This window comes from Lepidochelys olivacea (assembly GCF_965140295.1).
Source record: "Lepidochelys olivacea isolate rLepOli2 genome assembly, chromosome: 1".
Lineage (NCBI taxonomy): Eukaryota > Metazoa > Chordata > Testudines > Cheloniidae > Lepidochelys > Lepidochelys olivacea.
In genome coordinates, this window is record NC_140411.1 from 213,118,523 (window position 1) to 213,131,918 (window position 13,396).

General features: G+C 49.6%; 1 protein-coding gene across 1 annotated transcript in view; it reads left to right on the plus strand.

The window, feature by feature from the left end:
• GNB3 (G protein subunit beta 3) overlaps window positions 1-13,380 on the plus strand; it is a 36,775-nt gene extending 23,395 nt beyond the window's left edge. The window contains exons 6-10 of the mRNA XM_084617747.1: window positions 9,701-9,863; window positions 9,967-10,033; window positions 10,804-11,005; window positions 11,461-11,677; window positions 12,044-13,380. Coding sequence (XP_084473873.1) covers window positions 9,701-9,863; window positions 9,967-10,033; window positions 10,804-11,005; window positions 11,461-11,677; window positions 12,044-12,150 — 756 coding nt within the window. The 3' untranslated portion in view covers window positions 12,151-13,380. The remainder of the gene's footprint in view (window positions 1-9,700; window positions 9,864-9,966; window positions 10,034-10,803; window positions 11,006-11,460; window positions 11,678-12,043) is intronic.
• The last annotated feature ends 16 nt before the right edge of the window (window positions 13,381-13,396 follow it).

Sequence of the window (13,396 nt, forward strand, 5' to 3'; positions counted from 1 at the left end):
ATAGCCCATCCAAAGTGACAACTCTTTACACAATGTGCATGACAATCAAGTTGGGCTATTTCCTGCACAAATCCAGGTTTTCTCACATCCCCCCCACCCCCATACACACACAAACTCACTCTCCTGCTGGTAATAGCTCATCCAAACTGACCACTCTTCAAGTTTAAATCCAAGTTAAACCAGAACATCTGGGGGGGGGGGGTAGGAAAAAACAAGAGGAAACAGGCTACCTTGCATAATGAGCTAAGTCATTATGCAAGGTAGCCTGTTTCCTCTTGTTTTTTCCTACCCCCCCCCCCCAGATGTTCTGGGTTAACTTGGATTTAAACTTGAAGAGTGGTCAGTTTGGATGAGCTATTACCAGCAGGAGAGTGAGTTTGTGTGTGTATGGGGGTGGGGGGGATGTGAGAAAACCTGGATTTGTGCAGGAAATAGCCCAACTTGATTGTCATGCACATTGTGTAAAGAGTTGTCACTTTGGATGGGCTATCACCAGCAGGAGAGTGAATTTGTGGGGGGGGGGGGGGTGGAGGGTGAGAAAACCTGGATTTGTGCTGGAAATGGCCCACCTGATGATCACTTTAGATAAGCTATTACCAGCAGGACAGTGGGGTGGGAGTAGGTATTGTTTCATATTCTCTGTGTATATATAAAGCCTGCTGCAGTTTCCACGATATGCATCTGAGGAAGCGAGCTGTAGCTCACGAAAGCTTATGCTCTAATAAACTGGTTAGTCTCTAAGGTGCCACAAGTACTCCTTTTCTTTTTATAAGGAAGACTGAGGGATTTGCAGATAGACACCATCTGGGGAGCAGTAAATAGAACAGCCAAGTTTGCATAGCAAGTCCCGTCCCAGAAGGTTTGCAGGGGTGGAATCAGAGAGGAGGAATGCATGCTCCTCAGAGAGGGGACCGACCTGAACAGACAAAGGTTTTGAGAGGGGAAAAGAGGTAGGGATCCCTGTAATGCCAACAGCAGAAACAGATTTTCCAGATCGGGGAACCCCAGGCAAGTCAGTGGTGCGGATTGTAGAAAGAGAAGCTCCAGTATCAACAAGGAAAGGGAGAGAGAGATCATTTACAGTCAGGACACATTCTCCAGTAGGGGACAGAGGTAATAAGGGAGCTAAAACTTTGTGAGGTTCCCCAGCATCCCATCATTGTTGGGGTGAAAAATAGGGTTGGGGATCAGCTGGAGGAACCAGCGGGGGGTTCACTTGATTTCCCATACAATTATTAGGTCATCTTGGACACTCCTTTTTCCAGTGTCCAGGCTGTTTACAGTAGTTACAAACCCCAGTTAATCCAGCCCCCCGCCCCCTTCTGCAACCCCGTCCCTGTCCCCGGTGTGGTCTGCTTAGTCCTGAATAATGCTGTATCTGCAGAGCCATTAACTTTTCGGAGGACTGTTCCTCCTTTCCTTTTAAAGTGCGGTGGCAATGCTCTGCTACTGCCAGCAATTTGTCCATGGTTTCAGTTTCCCATCCCACACTTATTCATTTTAACATGCTGCCTGTGGCAGGGAGAAGACCATCAACAAATGCATGTGCCAAGGCCCCCTGCCCATTTACGTCAGGCTCTTGTATTCCTGAATGTTGTAGGAAAATATCAGTTAGCCGGGACCTATAGTCACCTGGGCTTTCTCCTTGCCCTTGCTTACAGCAACGTATTGCTGTCCAGTTTGTTTTAGGAGACCACACTTTGGGAATGGCTTGATGCAGGCGCTTCCAAAGAGCCATACACCAGTCTCTGTATGCTGAATCTGAGCCAGTACTTTCTATGGTTGAGTGGCGTGCCTCAGCTGGCCAGTCTGCGGCAGCCAACCATTTTTCATAATAACTGGCAGGAGCTAACAATTTACACAGTTGGAGGAGATCTGTCTCAGAGGGTTCATAGGTTTCACAGATTAACAGAAACTCCTCAGCAAATTTGACAGAGTTTTCCTGTGGTTTGGGAAAACTTTTAACTATAGATAAAAGGTCCGTACAAGTCCAGGGCTTATAATCCCATATGGACTCACTTTCTCCCATCTTAAGGACTCATAAGGGTGCCACAACAGTTTGATCAGAGTCTCTCATTAACCTCCCATCAGGTTCTCTTTTCCAAGAAGAGATGTCAAGAGAATCTTTGCAGTCTGCTTTGGATTTCTTCTTCATAATATTTTGCAGTGCTGCGAGGCCAATGAGGGTATCTTCTTCACTTTCATTATCTGTAGTCACTGAAGATTTTTCCTTTTCTGATTTCTTATTTGCGCAGGAGTATGGTGGGGGTCAGGTTTGATCCGGATCATTGCACAGGACTGGGCAAAGGGGAGCGCTCGGACTAGTGGTGGGAGAGACTGCATCCAATTGAACTGTTAGTTTTTTGATAGAATTTTTAAGAGAGGTGAGTTTTGACTCAGTCCATCTACGATTTGCCTCTTCCCACCACTGCATGAAGCAGTCTACTTCTCCTCTCTCCAATTTGGTTTTTGGGAGGACGAGTTTGCTTTTTAAAGCGTCCACTCGATCCTTGTCCCAAGAACCTAACAGTGGCCACTGTAATTTGGGGTTCTCTAGAGCTAATTTGGACCATTTTTCAAGAAACCTACAAGAGTCTGGACCCCTCCTAAAATACATAAAATAAGCTGGAGTTCCCTTAGACTACCTTAGACTTCTGACTACCCATCCAGGAGGACTTCACACAGCACTCACACAAGAAGGAAATTCGGGCTCAGCAGAGCGGTATCCGGTGCAACACACAGAAAGGAGCCCACAGGCTACTGCCTCAACTGCCCTTGCTTTCACACCAGGGGTTATACCCAAGGCGTGGTGCGGCTGCAGCTGTGCAGATTCCACTTATTCAGACCGTGGGGACGGGGACCCCTTGGTCAGCCAGTCTCCGGACAGAGATGGCTCCCAGATTCACACACACACCACGGAGAAGACAGATAGACACAAAGACAAGACAGTCCTCAAACCGGTTAAAGCACAAAAATAATAATTACCTGAGACGTCTGATTCCAGAAGCTGGATCCAAGGACCCCTACCCGAACAGAGTGGGAACCAACAAGTTCAATGGCGTAGACTGCGCTGCTGCTGTGTACCTTTCTGTCTTGTGGAGGATCGCTTGGACTAAGCGTCCAGGCGCCGACTGCCACGATCGTCCTGCAAGGCAGTCGGGGATCACACAGCCTCAGTGAAGCCGCTTGCCATCTCGGTGGGACCTCCAAATTGTCAAAGTTTGACTCAGACTCACAATTTATCAGACCACTCTGTTTTATTAGCAAAGCTGCTCTGCTAATACATTTAGAAGTGAGCCCCCCGAGTGGGGCTTGTGTCTCTTAATTTATACAGTTTTTGGAGAACAAGTTACAGAGAAGTTACAGACAAAAGAAGAAAAAGATTTTAGTCACCACCCTGCGAGATCCCTGAGACCAGTCATGTATCTTCAATTACCTGCCACCCTTAACAATCTTCTTTAACAGCTTCCAGTTAACTTAACTAATTGCCCTTCACACCTTCCATTCTGATGCCTGCTTCTTAGACATGCTGGCTCTATCTTAATTGCTTCTCCATTCAAAAGCTAACTGTCCCTACATGTGCTCCCTCAGATACTTTGTAACATGTTTTGGCATGCCCTCTCATATACAATGTATCCAGCATGTCCCCTTATACAACGCTATACTTATACAATGTTATACTTCCACAGTGGCTTCCTGTAAAGTGGTCTTGTTTCAGAACGGCGAGTCCGTTCTTTCCCGCTCTTTGGTGCGGCTAATTCTGCTAGGGTCAGGGGCAGCATGTCAAGGGGCATTCCCGTTTTAGGGGACAGTGCAGTTGGAGCACATACCCAGCAATCAGTCTGGTTTGTTAAAGTAGCAACATGATGCACAAGCGAAACAAAGGAGTTATGCTCCCGATATGCACAGTTTGGAAATAATACAGAGAATAACAATGTTACCCAATAACAATGTTACTCAAGTTGCAGTGGGGGAGGTTTAGGTTGGATATTAGGAAAAACTTTTTCACTAGGAGGGTGGTGAAACACTGGAATGCGTTGCCTAGGGAGGTGGTGGAATCTCCTTCCTTAGAAGTTTTTAAGGTCAGGCTTGACAAAGCCCTGGCTGGGATGATTTAACTGGGAATTGGTCCTGCTTCAAGCAGGGGGTTGGACTAGATGACCTCCTGAGGTCCCTTCCAACCCTGATATTCTATGATTCTACCCAATTAATTATGACCAGAGTCTTCCCAACCCAGGGTCTCCAGTACCTGGGTGGGCCCATTTAGGCGTTAAGGTGCCTGCTATCTGTGTCTCATAAACAGTAGCTTTGGCCCGAGATTGTCACTAGATGAGGAGTCAGCAGGTTGGACGGTCCACTGTTCTGCTGACGAGGGGGCGGGTACTGCCTTCAGACGAGAGTGATGGATCCAATTCTTGTGTCCCTCGATCTTTGCCACTGTATGGGAGATCAGCAGGACGGTATAGGGTCCTTTCCACTTTTCCTGGAAAGGCTCGTCTTTCCAGGTGCGAACAAGCACAGAGTCACCGGGCTGTAAGGAGTGAACGGGAGAGTCCAAGGGGACAGGCTGGGAATCCTTGGTATACCTGTGAAGAGACAAGAGAACAGCAGACAGGGAACACATATACTGAGCCAAAAAACCATTACCCAACTCCCATTCCCCGGACAGAACCGGGGTGCCATTCATAGGCCATGCCCTTCCAAACATAATTTCAAACGAACTAAGCCCTGATCTACCCTTTGGGAGAACGCGGATCAGGAGTAGGACGAGGGGCAAAGCATCAGGCCATCGCAGTGCGGCTTCTTGGCACACTTTTGAGAGATGTCGTTTAAGGGTCTGATTGGTACACTCCACTACACCACTGGCTTGCGGTCTCCAGGGCGTATGGAGTTTCCAGGGGATCTGTAAGGCATGTAAGATGCTTTGGATGATTTTTGACGTGAAGTGTGTCCCGTTGTCAGATTCCATCCACTGGGGGAGTCCAAAGCGAGGAATGATCTCCTTAACAAACTTGAGGGCCACTGTTCTGGCAGTGCAATTACAGCATGGGAAGGCTTCTGGCCATCCGCTGAACCGATCCACTATGACAAGGAGATATTTGAGCCCTTGGGTCCGAGGAAACTCAGTAAAGTCTATTTGCCACACTTGTCCGGGGCCCAGAGTGGGTTCTAGGGCAGCTGGTAGCACAGGATGTCCCGGTTGGGGGTTATTCTTTTGGCAGACTAAGCAGTCCGCTTGTACCTGGGCAGCCAGGGGTCGGAAGTGATAAAGTATTTTCCCATTAGTTGGATAAGTGCTTCCCTGCCAGCATGAGTGATTTGATGTAGTTTCTGCAGCACCGGCCAGATCAGGCCCTTTGGTAGGAGGACCTTCCCTTCTGGGGAATGGAGCCATCCCTCCTTTTCCTGGAGACCAAGTTTGTCAGTTAGTTGTCTCTCCTCCCCAGAGTACTGAGGGGTTGGAAGCTCCCCTACTGATGGGATAAGGGCATGCATATGGGCGTTCTCAGCCTGAGGGGATGGCAGGGTGGCAGCATGCTTCGCCTCTCTATCTGCCCAGGCGTTACCTCTGGCCACATCTTGATCTTCCCTTTGATAGGCTTTACCGTGTACCACCGCCACTTCTGTGGGAAGTTGTACGGCTTCTAGAAGCTGGAGGATTTGGGGCTCATAGTTGACTGGGGAGCCTTGGGCTGTCAGCATTCCCCTTTGCTTCCATAGGCCAGCATGAGCATGCAGCACACCAAAAGCATATTTTGAATTGGTAAAAATGTTGACCCACTTTCCTTTTGGCAGTTCAAGCGCACGGGTCAGGGCTATTAGTTCGGCCAGCTGGCCAGAGGTCCCAGCAGGCAAACCTTCAGCTTCCACAGTGTCATGGAGGGTCACAACAGCAAAACCCGCCCTCCTTTGCCCATCTATTACAGTACTGCTACCATCAGTGTACCACTCATAATCTGCATTTGGGAGGGGTACATCCTTTAAATCCAGATGGCTGGAGTACTGGGCATCTATGATCTCTAAACAGTCATGTTTCTGTTCCTCTGTTTCTGGCAAGAGGGTGCCTGGGTTAAGGGAGGGGCAAGGCTGTAAGGTGACTTCAGAGTTCTCTAACAGCTTAGCCTGATACCGAGCAATCCGAGCCTGGGTGAGCCAGAGCCCACCCTTGGTGTCTAGCAGGGCTCAGACCATATGGGGAGTATAGATTTGCATATCCCCTCCCAATGTTAGCTTCTCGGCTTCCTCAAGCACTAGGGCAGTGGCTGTGACCGCCCGTAAACATGCTGGCCAACCCTTTGCAACCTGATCCAGTTGCTTAGAAAAATAGGCCACGGGACGTCTCCATGCTCCTAACAGCTGTGTGAGCACTCCTAGTGCCACCCCCTTTCGTTCATGTACATACAACTGAAATGGCTTAGAGAGATCTGGCAGGCCCAGAGCCGGGGCTTCCATCAACTTCCTTTTCAAGATTTTAAATGCCCTGTCAGCCTCTGGGGTCCAATAGAAGGGGTCATGATCTGCTCCTTTTACACAGTCGTTCAGGGGTTTAGCCCATAGTCCAAACTCTGGGATCCATATCCTGCAAAAGCCTGCCATGCCCAGAAAAGCTCTGAGCTGTTTACGAGTGCTTGGGGTAGGGACTTGACAGATAGCTTTCTTTTTTTTTTCTCTTGAAAGCTGATGTTCCCCTTGCCTTAGCTGTAACCTGATTCCGCTCCACCTCAGACAACAGGGTTATCAGGGGGATATTACAGTCGTCTCAATCCGGCTTGTGACTACTGAGGCACCCCTCAAAGACTGAAATAAACCAGCTTGCGTTCGTTGAGAATTCCCCAGCCTGTGTTTTAAAAGCTGTTAAGTCTATTGGATTGAATGGCACATGAGTGTAAACTTGCACAGTGGTAGCCTGACGTCCGTCTGCCTCTGGGCAAGCCACAACAGTCTTGGTAATCAAAGGATAGAGTCCCACCGAGGGGGCAATCTCTGTAACCCGAGGCATCCTACCCTTATAAGGTGAGGGTGTTGGGGCCGAAGGGGACACCGGCTCTGCCATTACAGTGGAGGTGGGGGTCTGGGGACTAACATTAGCTGCTACGAACCAGTCAGAGTCAAATTACAGCTCTGCAGAATTACAGCTCTGTTCTATCTCTCTTAAAGCCATAAACGCTTGTGCATACAGATGTTCATTCCATTTACCCATTCACTGACAAAACAAAACTAATAGGAGGATCGTATTATAATTGATTGACCCTCCTGGTGGCCACCGTTCCTGGTCCTCTAGCCAATATTGAGGCCAGTCTACTGTTCAAAACCTTTTCGATTTGCTTTTTGTCATTGGATCTGATCCAAACACTTTCCAGTTTGCTAGAATACATTCTAGGGGCGTACACTGTGCCCTGCCTCCCGAGCTCTGTCCCTGTCCCATACCTACAGGGTAACTCTGGGCGTCCCCAGGTTCCAACAGAGCATACAATCCGGATTTCAAAAGGTTCCTACCTTATCCAAGGGACCAGTTCCCCACCGTCGCCCGCAGCTGCTCCTCCCCTCTGTCCAAGGGACCGGTTCCCCACCGTCGCCCGCAGCTGCTCCTCCCCTATGTCCAAGGGACTGGTTCCTCACAGTCACGCACAGCTGCTTCTCCACTATGAGTGCGTTGCACCGTTGTGCCCCCCGGGGTCGATCAAATCGCGTCTCCTCCAAGGCCCCCGATGAACTCACCAGTGCGTGCTGGGCGTCGGTTCTCGCTGCAATCCTCGACCTCCAGGAGGGGTCCAGGCAAGGCTAAATAGCAGCCTCGTCGCCCACCCAGGGATGCCAAAAGCTGTTGCCAGTGCCAGAGGCGAACAACAGCAAGGTTCGTCATCCGGTGTGCGTCACCCAATAATCACAACGGGGTGGAGAAGCAGAAAAGTTTATTTGCAGCTGCAAACAAGGTACAGGGAGAATAGAATCTCAAATCCTGCACACAGAGCAGGAAGTTACACAGGCTTTTATACATCCTTTCTTCAGCATACTTATCCAATAGCAAGCTGCCCTAAGTATCCATATAGCCAGCCAATCCAGTTACCAGCTAGTTCCCTTGTTCTCTGTACCATCTGTTAAACCATACATAAAGCTGCTTTATTCAGCATTGTTCTTCCATATCTGCCCTGTTTGGCCTTGTTTAGTTTCAGGCAATCTGACTTTGCAACATATTGTTGCAGATCCTCAGCATAACTGCTGCGAGTGCCTCCAGTCGGGGGGCCCAAGGACACTTGGGCCTAGTACACATAGCTGCTGCGAGTGCCTCCAGGCGGGGGGGGGGGAAGGGAAAGGACACTTGGGCCTAGTGCGAGGGGGCTTCATCGACACTCGTGGTCTTCCATCCCCGCGAGTTACCTAGTGGCCATGCCCCCGTGTCCCCAACATCAGTCATGTACAAAATCTAGCTCCAGTTTAGCCAAATGCTCTAGAAAGTGTCTGCAAGCACCAAATCTCTCCCAGGTTTGTATTCCGTTTGCAAATTAATTTGAAAAAATAATCTCTGTATTCTTGAGGGTTGCCAGACCCTTTTTGCAATGGCAGTAAACGGTTTAAGGTCAGTTTCAGCTAAAACTGGCCTCCCCTAAATAAAGACATGAAACTTTTTACCCCCATGGACTCGGGCCAAAGCCACCTCCTCTATTTGAGTGTACTGACGCTAAGGGTGTCGGGAGGTATGACTGCAGGACGTGGATGTGTCTGAGCTAGCTTTGATCTCTTGTTTCTGACCTGGGTTCTGACTGTGGGTTCTGCATGCCTCTAGGCCTCAGGTCTTTTTTCTTGCAGTATTTTGGATTCTCTATCATTTCTACAGTGTCAGAGCTGCAGTCTGGACTGGGTGACATCTGTTGCTTGGTAAATTCTATTTGCTCAGTCTCCTAGTAGTCTGTCTGTGGTTTGTTCCAGATCCCAAACACTACCTGTTCTCTTATGAGGGACTCAGATAAGCCCCCAGAACTGTATGATTGGCTCTTTAGCCTTAGATCAGACACACAATCTTCTTCTATAGTTTCGCCTTCCTTTTGTTCCCTTCTCTCTGATTAAAAACATCTCTCATATGTCTCATTTTTTAGATGGAGTGCAGTATTCAAATGCCAGTACTACGATTTCATAGCTAGCGTCCTCTGCCTGAGTTAACTGAAAACTATTCAACCCATCAAGTGCTTCTGAACCAGCTATTGTCAGAAATGAGGCTTCCTTCTGATGATTTTCCTTTCCACTGGCATCCATGGCTCGTAGATGTGGAGTGAAGGACAGTTTGAACCTTCTCCAGTTGTCTTCCAAATTCCACAGCAGTTCAGCTCTAGTGGGGGCTTTTAACCACTCCATTATTTCACTTGTCTAAGTGCCTTTTCACTCCTAGTACCATGTGGTGCTCAGTGATCGCTCAGACAAAGTGCTTTACAGATATCTGCTTCATTCACTATCTCAGTTCCAACTGCCTCCGAGTTGCATAACATGAGCCTCTTAAAGGTACAATTACCCACAAGCACCTCCTACTGGGATAGGTTGAAACCGGGAGTTTCCCCTACAGCCATCTTACTCACCCTGCCTCTTACAGCACCTCCTGCTGGGAGAGGCTGTGACTGGAGTGGCTCCCCTCACAGGCAGCATTCTTGCCCTGTGCCCTTCATTTTCTCTTTCTGGGAAAGTCCAGGACTGTTTCATTTCTCCCCAGGTTCATGCCATCCCTCTCCGCTCGTCCTGGGTCATGACCTGTGCCTACGCCCCCTCAGGGAATTTTGTGGCCTGTGGGGGTCTCGACAACATGTGCTCTATCTATAATCTCAAGACTCGTGAAGGCAACGTCAAAGTGAGCAGGGAGCTCTCGGCCCACACAGGTGAGTACCCTCCCCACCTCTGCAGCCCAGGGCATCCCTGCCCCTGAGCCTAACTCTCCTGCCCCCGCCATTATTCTCATCACCCATTATTCCTGCCCCTAAGGTTACCTCTCCTGCTGCCGATTCCTGGATGACAATAATATCGTGACGAGCTCCGGAGACACCACATGGTGAGTGATTCCCTTCGCCCTCTCACCAGACACTGGTGCTACCAACTAATGATTTTATTGCAAGTCCCCAATATGTGGCATTTATCTTAAAGCCCCAATCCCAGAAGTCATGGGATTAGGCCAGAATCTCAAGTTTTTAGCCCTGATGGTTGCAGAGAAAACTGGAAAATGTGACCCCAGTGCATCTTAAAGGCTCAAAAACCAGATGACAACAAAAATAGACCCAATTTTTTTTTATGTTTGAAACTCATGATCCACGGTTTTTGAATGCTTGGGGTAGCAATTCTGAGGCATAGAGAAGTATGGGAGAGCTGCAAAGAGGAGGCTGATTCCTCTCTCCTTCTGTATAATAAACTTGGTGGTTTTCTTTCCAGGTGAGGCCAGGTCTATACTAGAAAATTTGTAAAATTACAATAATCACCCCCTAGGCAATATTGCTGTGCTACCAAAAGTTTTTAACATAGACCTGGCCAGAATTAGCTCAAGCCTTTAGACCTAGGCGACAACACAACCCAGTAGCCCGGTTGTATAGGTGATAAGCTGTATTGACACAATGTGATAAGGAGGTTCCAGTTGTGTTAAGCTGACTTGATTGGTAAAGGTATCTTTTTCCATCAGGTAGCCTGGGCCATAGTTTCCATCCCTTCTTCTAAAATGGGGTAAACTCCCCAATGTAGCCTTAAGGCTGGTCCATCTCCCGTGGCCACAAGACTCTAGCACTTCTGTTGCTGTAGCCCTAAGGACTCGACTCTTCTCTCCTCCCCTTACAGCGCGCTCTGGGATATTGAAACAGGACAGCAGAAGACTGTGTTTATGGGTCATACTGGAGACTGCATGAGCCTGGCCGTCTCCCCAGACTTCAAACTCTTTATCTCCGGGGCCTGCGATGCCACTGCCAAGCTGTGGGACGTACGGGAGGGAACCTGCCGTCAGACATTCACAGGGCATGAATCGGACATCAATGCCATCTGTGTATGTACCCTGTCCAGCCTGGGGGAGCAGCAAATATGTGTGTTTAAGGCCCAGGACTGAAACAGTCATGGGGGCATGATCATAGCTGTGTGTGGGGAGCCACCCATCTGAGGAAGGATGCTCACATGGTTTGGGTGCTAACCTGGGACTTGGAAGATCTGGGTTTAGTTCCCTGCCCTATGTGACCTTGGACAAGCTCCTCAGTCTCTCTGTACCTCAGTCCCCAACTGTAAAGGGGACAGTAGCATTGCCCTACCTCACTGGGGTGTAAAACCACCAACATTTACAAGATGCTCAGACTCTATGGTAATTGGACCAGATAAGTACCTTACCTAGGGCCCTGGGCTGGAATGGCAGGGCTTTGTCAGAGCCGGGGTAGGGGGCAGGCTGGTGTAGTAGGTGCTGTGGGACAGGATTATGGTCCCTTGCATGAATGGTGCCGTCTCCCTCTTCAGTTCTTCCCCAATGGTGAGGCTATCTGCACCGGTTCAGATGATGCCACCTGCCGCCTCTTTGACCTGCGGGCGGACCAGGAGCTCATCGTCTATTCCCACGAGAGCATCATCTGTGGAATCACCTCAGTCGCCTTCTCCCGCAGCGGGCGTCTCATGCTCGCTGGATATGATGACTTCAACTGCAACATCTGGGACTCCCTGAAGGGGGAGCGTGTGGGTGAGTGGGTTCTGGAGTTGCCTGTTAAGACAGCCTACTGCACTGGAGGCCTGGGAACCCCAGCAAGTCACTCCATAGGAGACAAAGCCCCCTTTTGTAGGAGGGGCAGGTTAATAGCCGGGGAGTCAATTCTCCCAGAGGCTCTCCGTTGTGGAAGGTAAGTCACCCTTTTCCTAGGAAGGGCAGGTTAGTTCTGCTGAGGGAAATGCCTCCCCTTGGCACTAAGGTATGCACAAGGTGCCTGCTAGGATGATGTGCGCAGCTGGCGTGGTGCATAGCAGCGTACGGGCACGTAGGCCACATTCCCACACTGTAGCATGTCTCCCCCCGTCCTTCTCTTGCTGATGTCTGCTCTCTCCCCCCCAGGGATCCTCTCCGGTCACGACAACAGGGTGAGCTGCCTGGGGGTGACAGCAGATGGCATGGCCGTGGCTACTGGCTCCTGGGACAGCTTCCTCAAGATTTGGAACTGAAGAGGATGATGGGGAGAGGGAGATTATTGGGAGGAGGGTGTCCACACAAAACACATTGTCAGTTGAGCACAATTGATATTTCTACCTGTTAGTCACAGGCATGTCTCTCTCTCTGAGTCTCTTTTGGGGGCTCCCTAGTCTGCAGGAGGGGTCTAGGGGAAAGGAGCCCTCCATTAGCTGTTCCCCCTAACCCACTTCCTAAATATGCCATAAGGCTTTCAGCCTGGGACAGATTGTAGGACCCAGATAAGTAAGACTGTTTTGCAAGCTTTAGGACCTTGCACTGTACGCTCCGTGACACCCATTCCTCCCCCAACTGACTCCACACCATTTTATCCCTACATTGCCCTCCCACCCCAACCACCCACTAGAGAGACAACCACCATTCCCTGAAAAAGACCCTACCTTGAGGCAGGGACCCCCCCACTACATAACTACAACCATTTCTCCACACACACCTCCCCTAATCCTCCCAAAGAGGAACCCTCCTCCTTGCACACGGGTATAGAGAAGAGATTTTAGCCAGCTAGGACTCTGCATCGAGCTTTGCTAAGAGGGGCTAATTTCTGTGGGCCTCCTCCCTCCCCCGCACCAGTTAGCTGTTTTATCTATGCATCAAATGGGGGTGGGGAGTTTACTGCCACATCTAGGGCATCAAGGGTAGGGAAATGTTAATTTATTTTTATTTATATTCCTGTAGCTATGCCCTTCCCCTCACCCACATATGCTGTGTATTGCTCTTGCCCTTGCATTAGCCTGTAGACCACCTCAGCCCCTGCTTTCAAGACATAACTATCATACAGGAGTTTCAGGCAAAATAAAGAAATCAAGTGAGATGCGTGTGCTACATCATTTGAGATAGACACTGGACTGAGCTACTTCAAATGGTGCTGGGGAACACAGGGGATAATCATCTGGGAACTCCTAGGTGTCTACTGCACTCAGCTCTAGCCCCTCAATCTGAGGCAGGCCCCAGAGGAGGGAGAAATCATGGGCCTCCCCCTCTCTTGATGCCCTGGGAGGTCCTATTCAGTCTCCCCCTTCTTCCACCCTATGTCAGACACGTGGCTGCTCCCTCTGGAGTACACAAGGGGTCAAGTTGGGAGCAGGAGATTGAGATTTGCTACAGTCAGCCACTGAAAGACTCTCAGGGGGCTGAGGATGTGGGAAGGCCCCTCCATCAAGCTCAGGAAATTCTGAGCCAGCAGCCAGCCATCAGACACCTTCCTGGGGTCCCAGTTTGGTG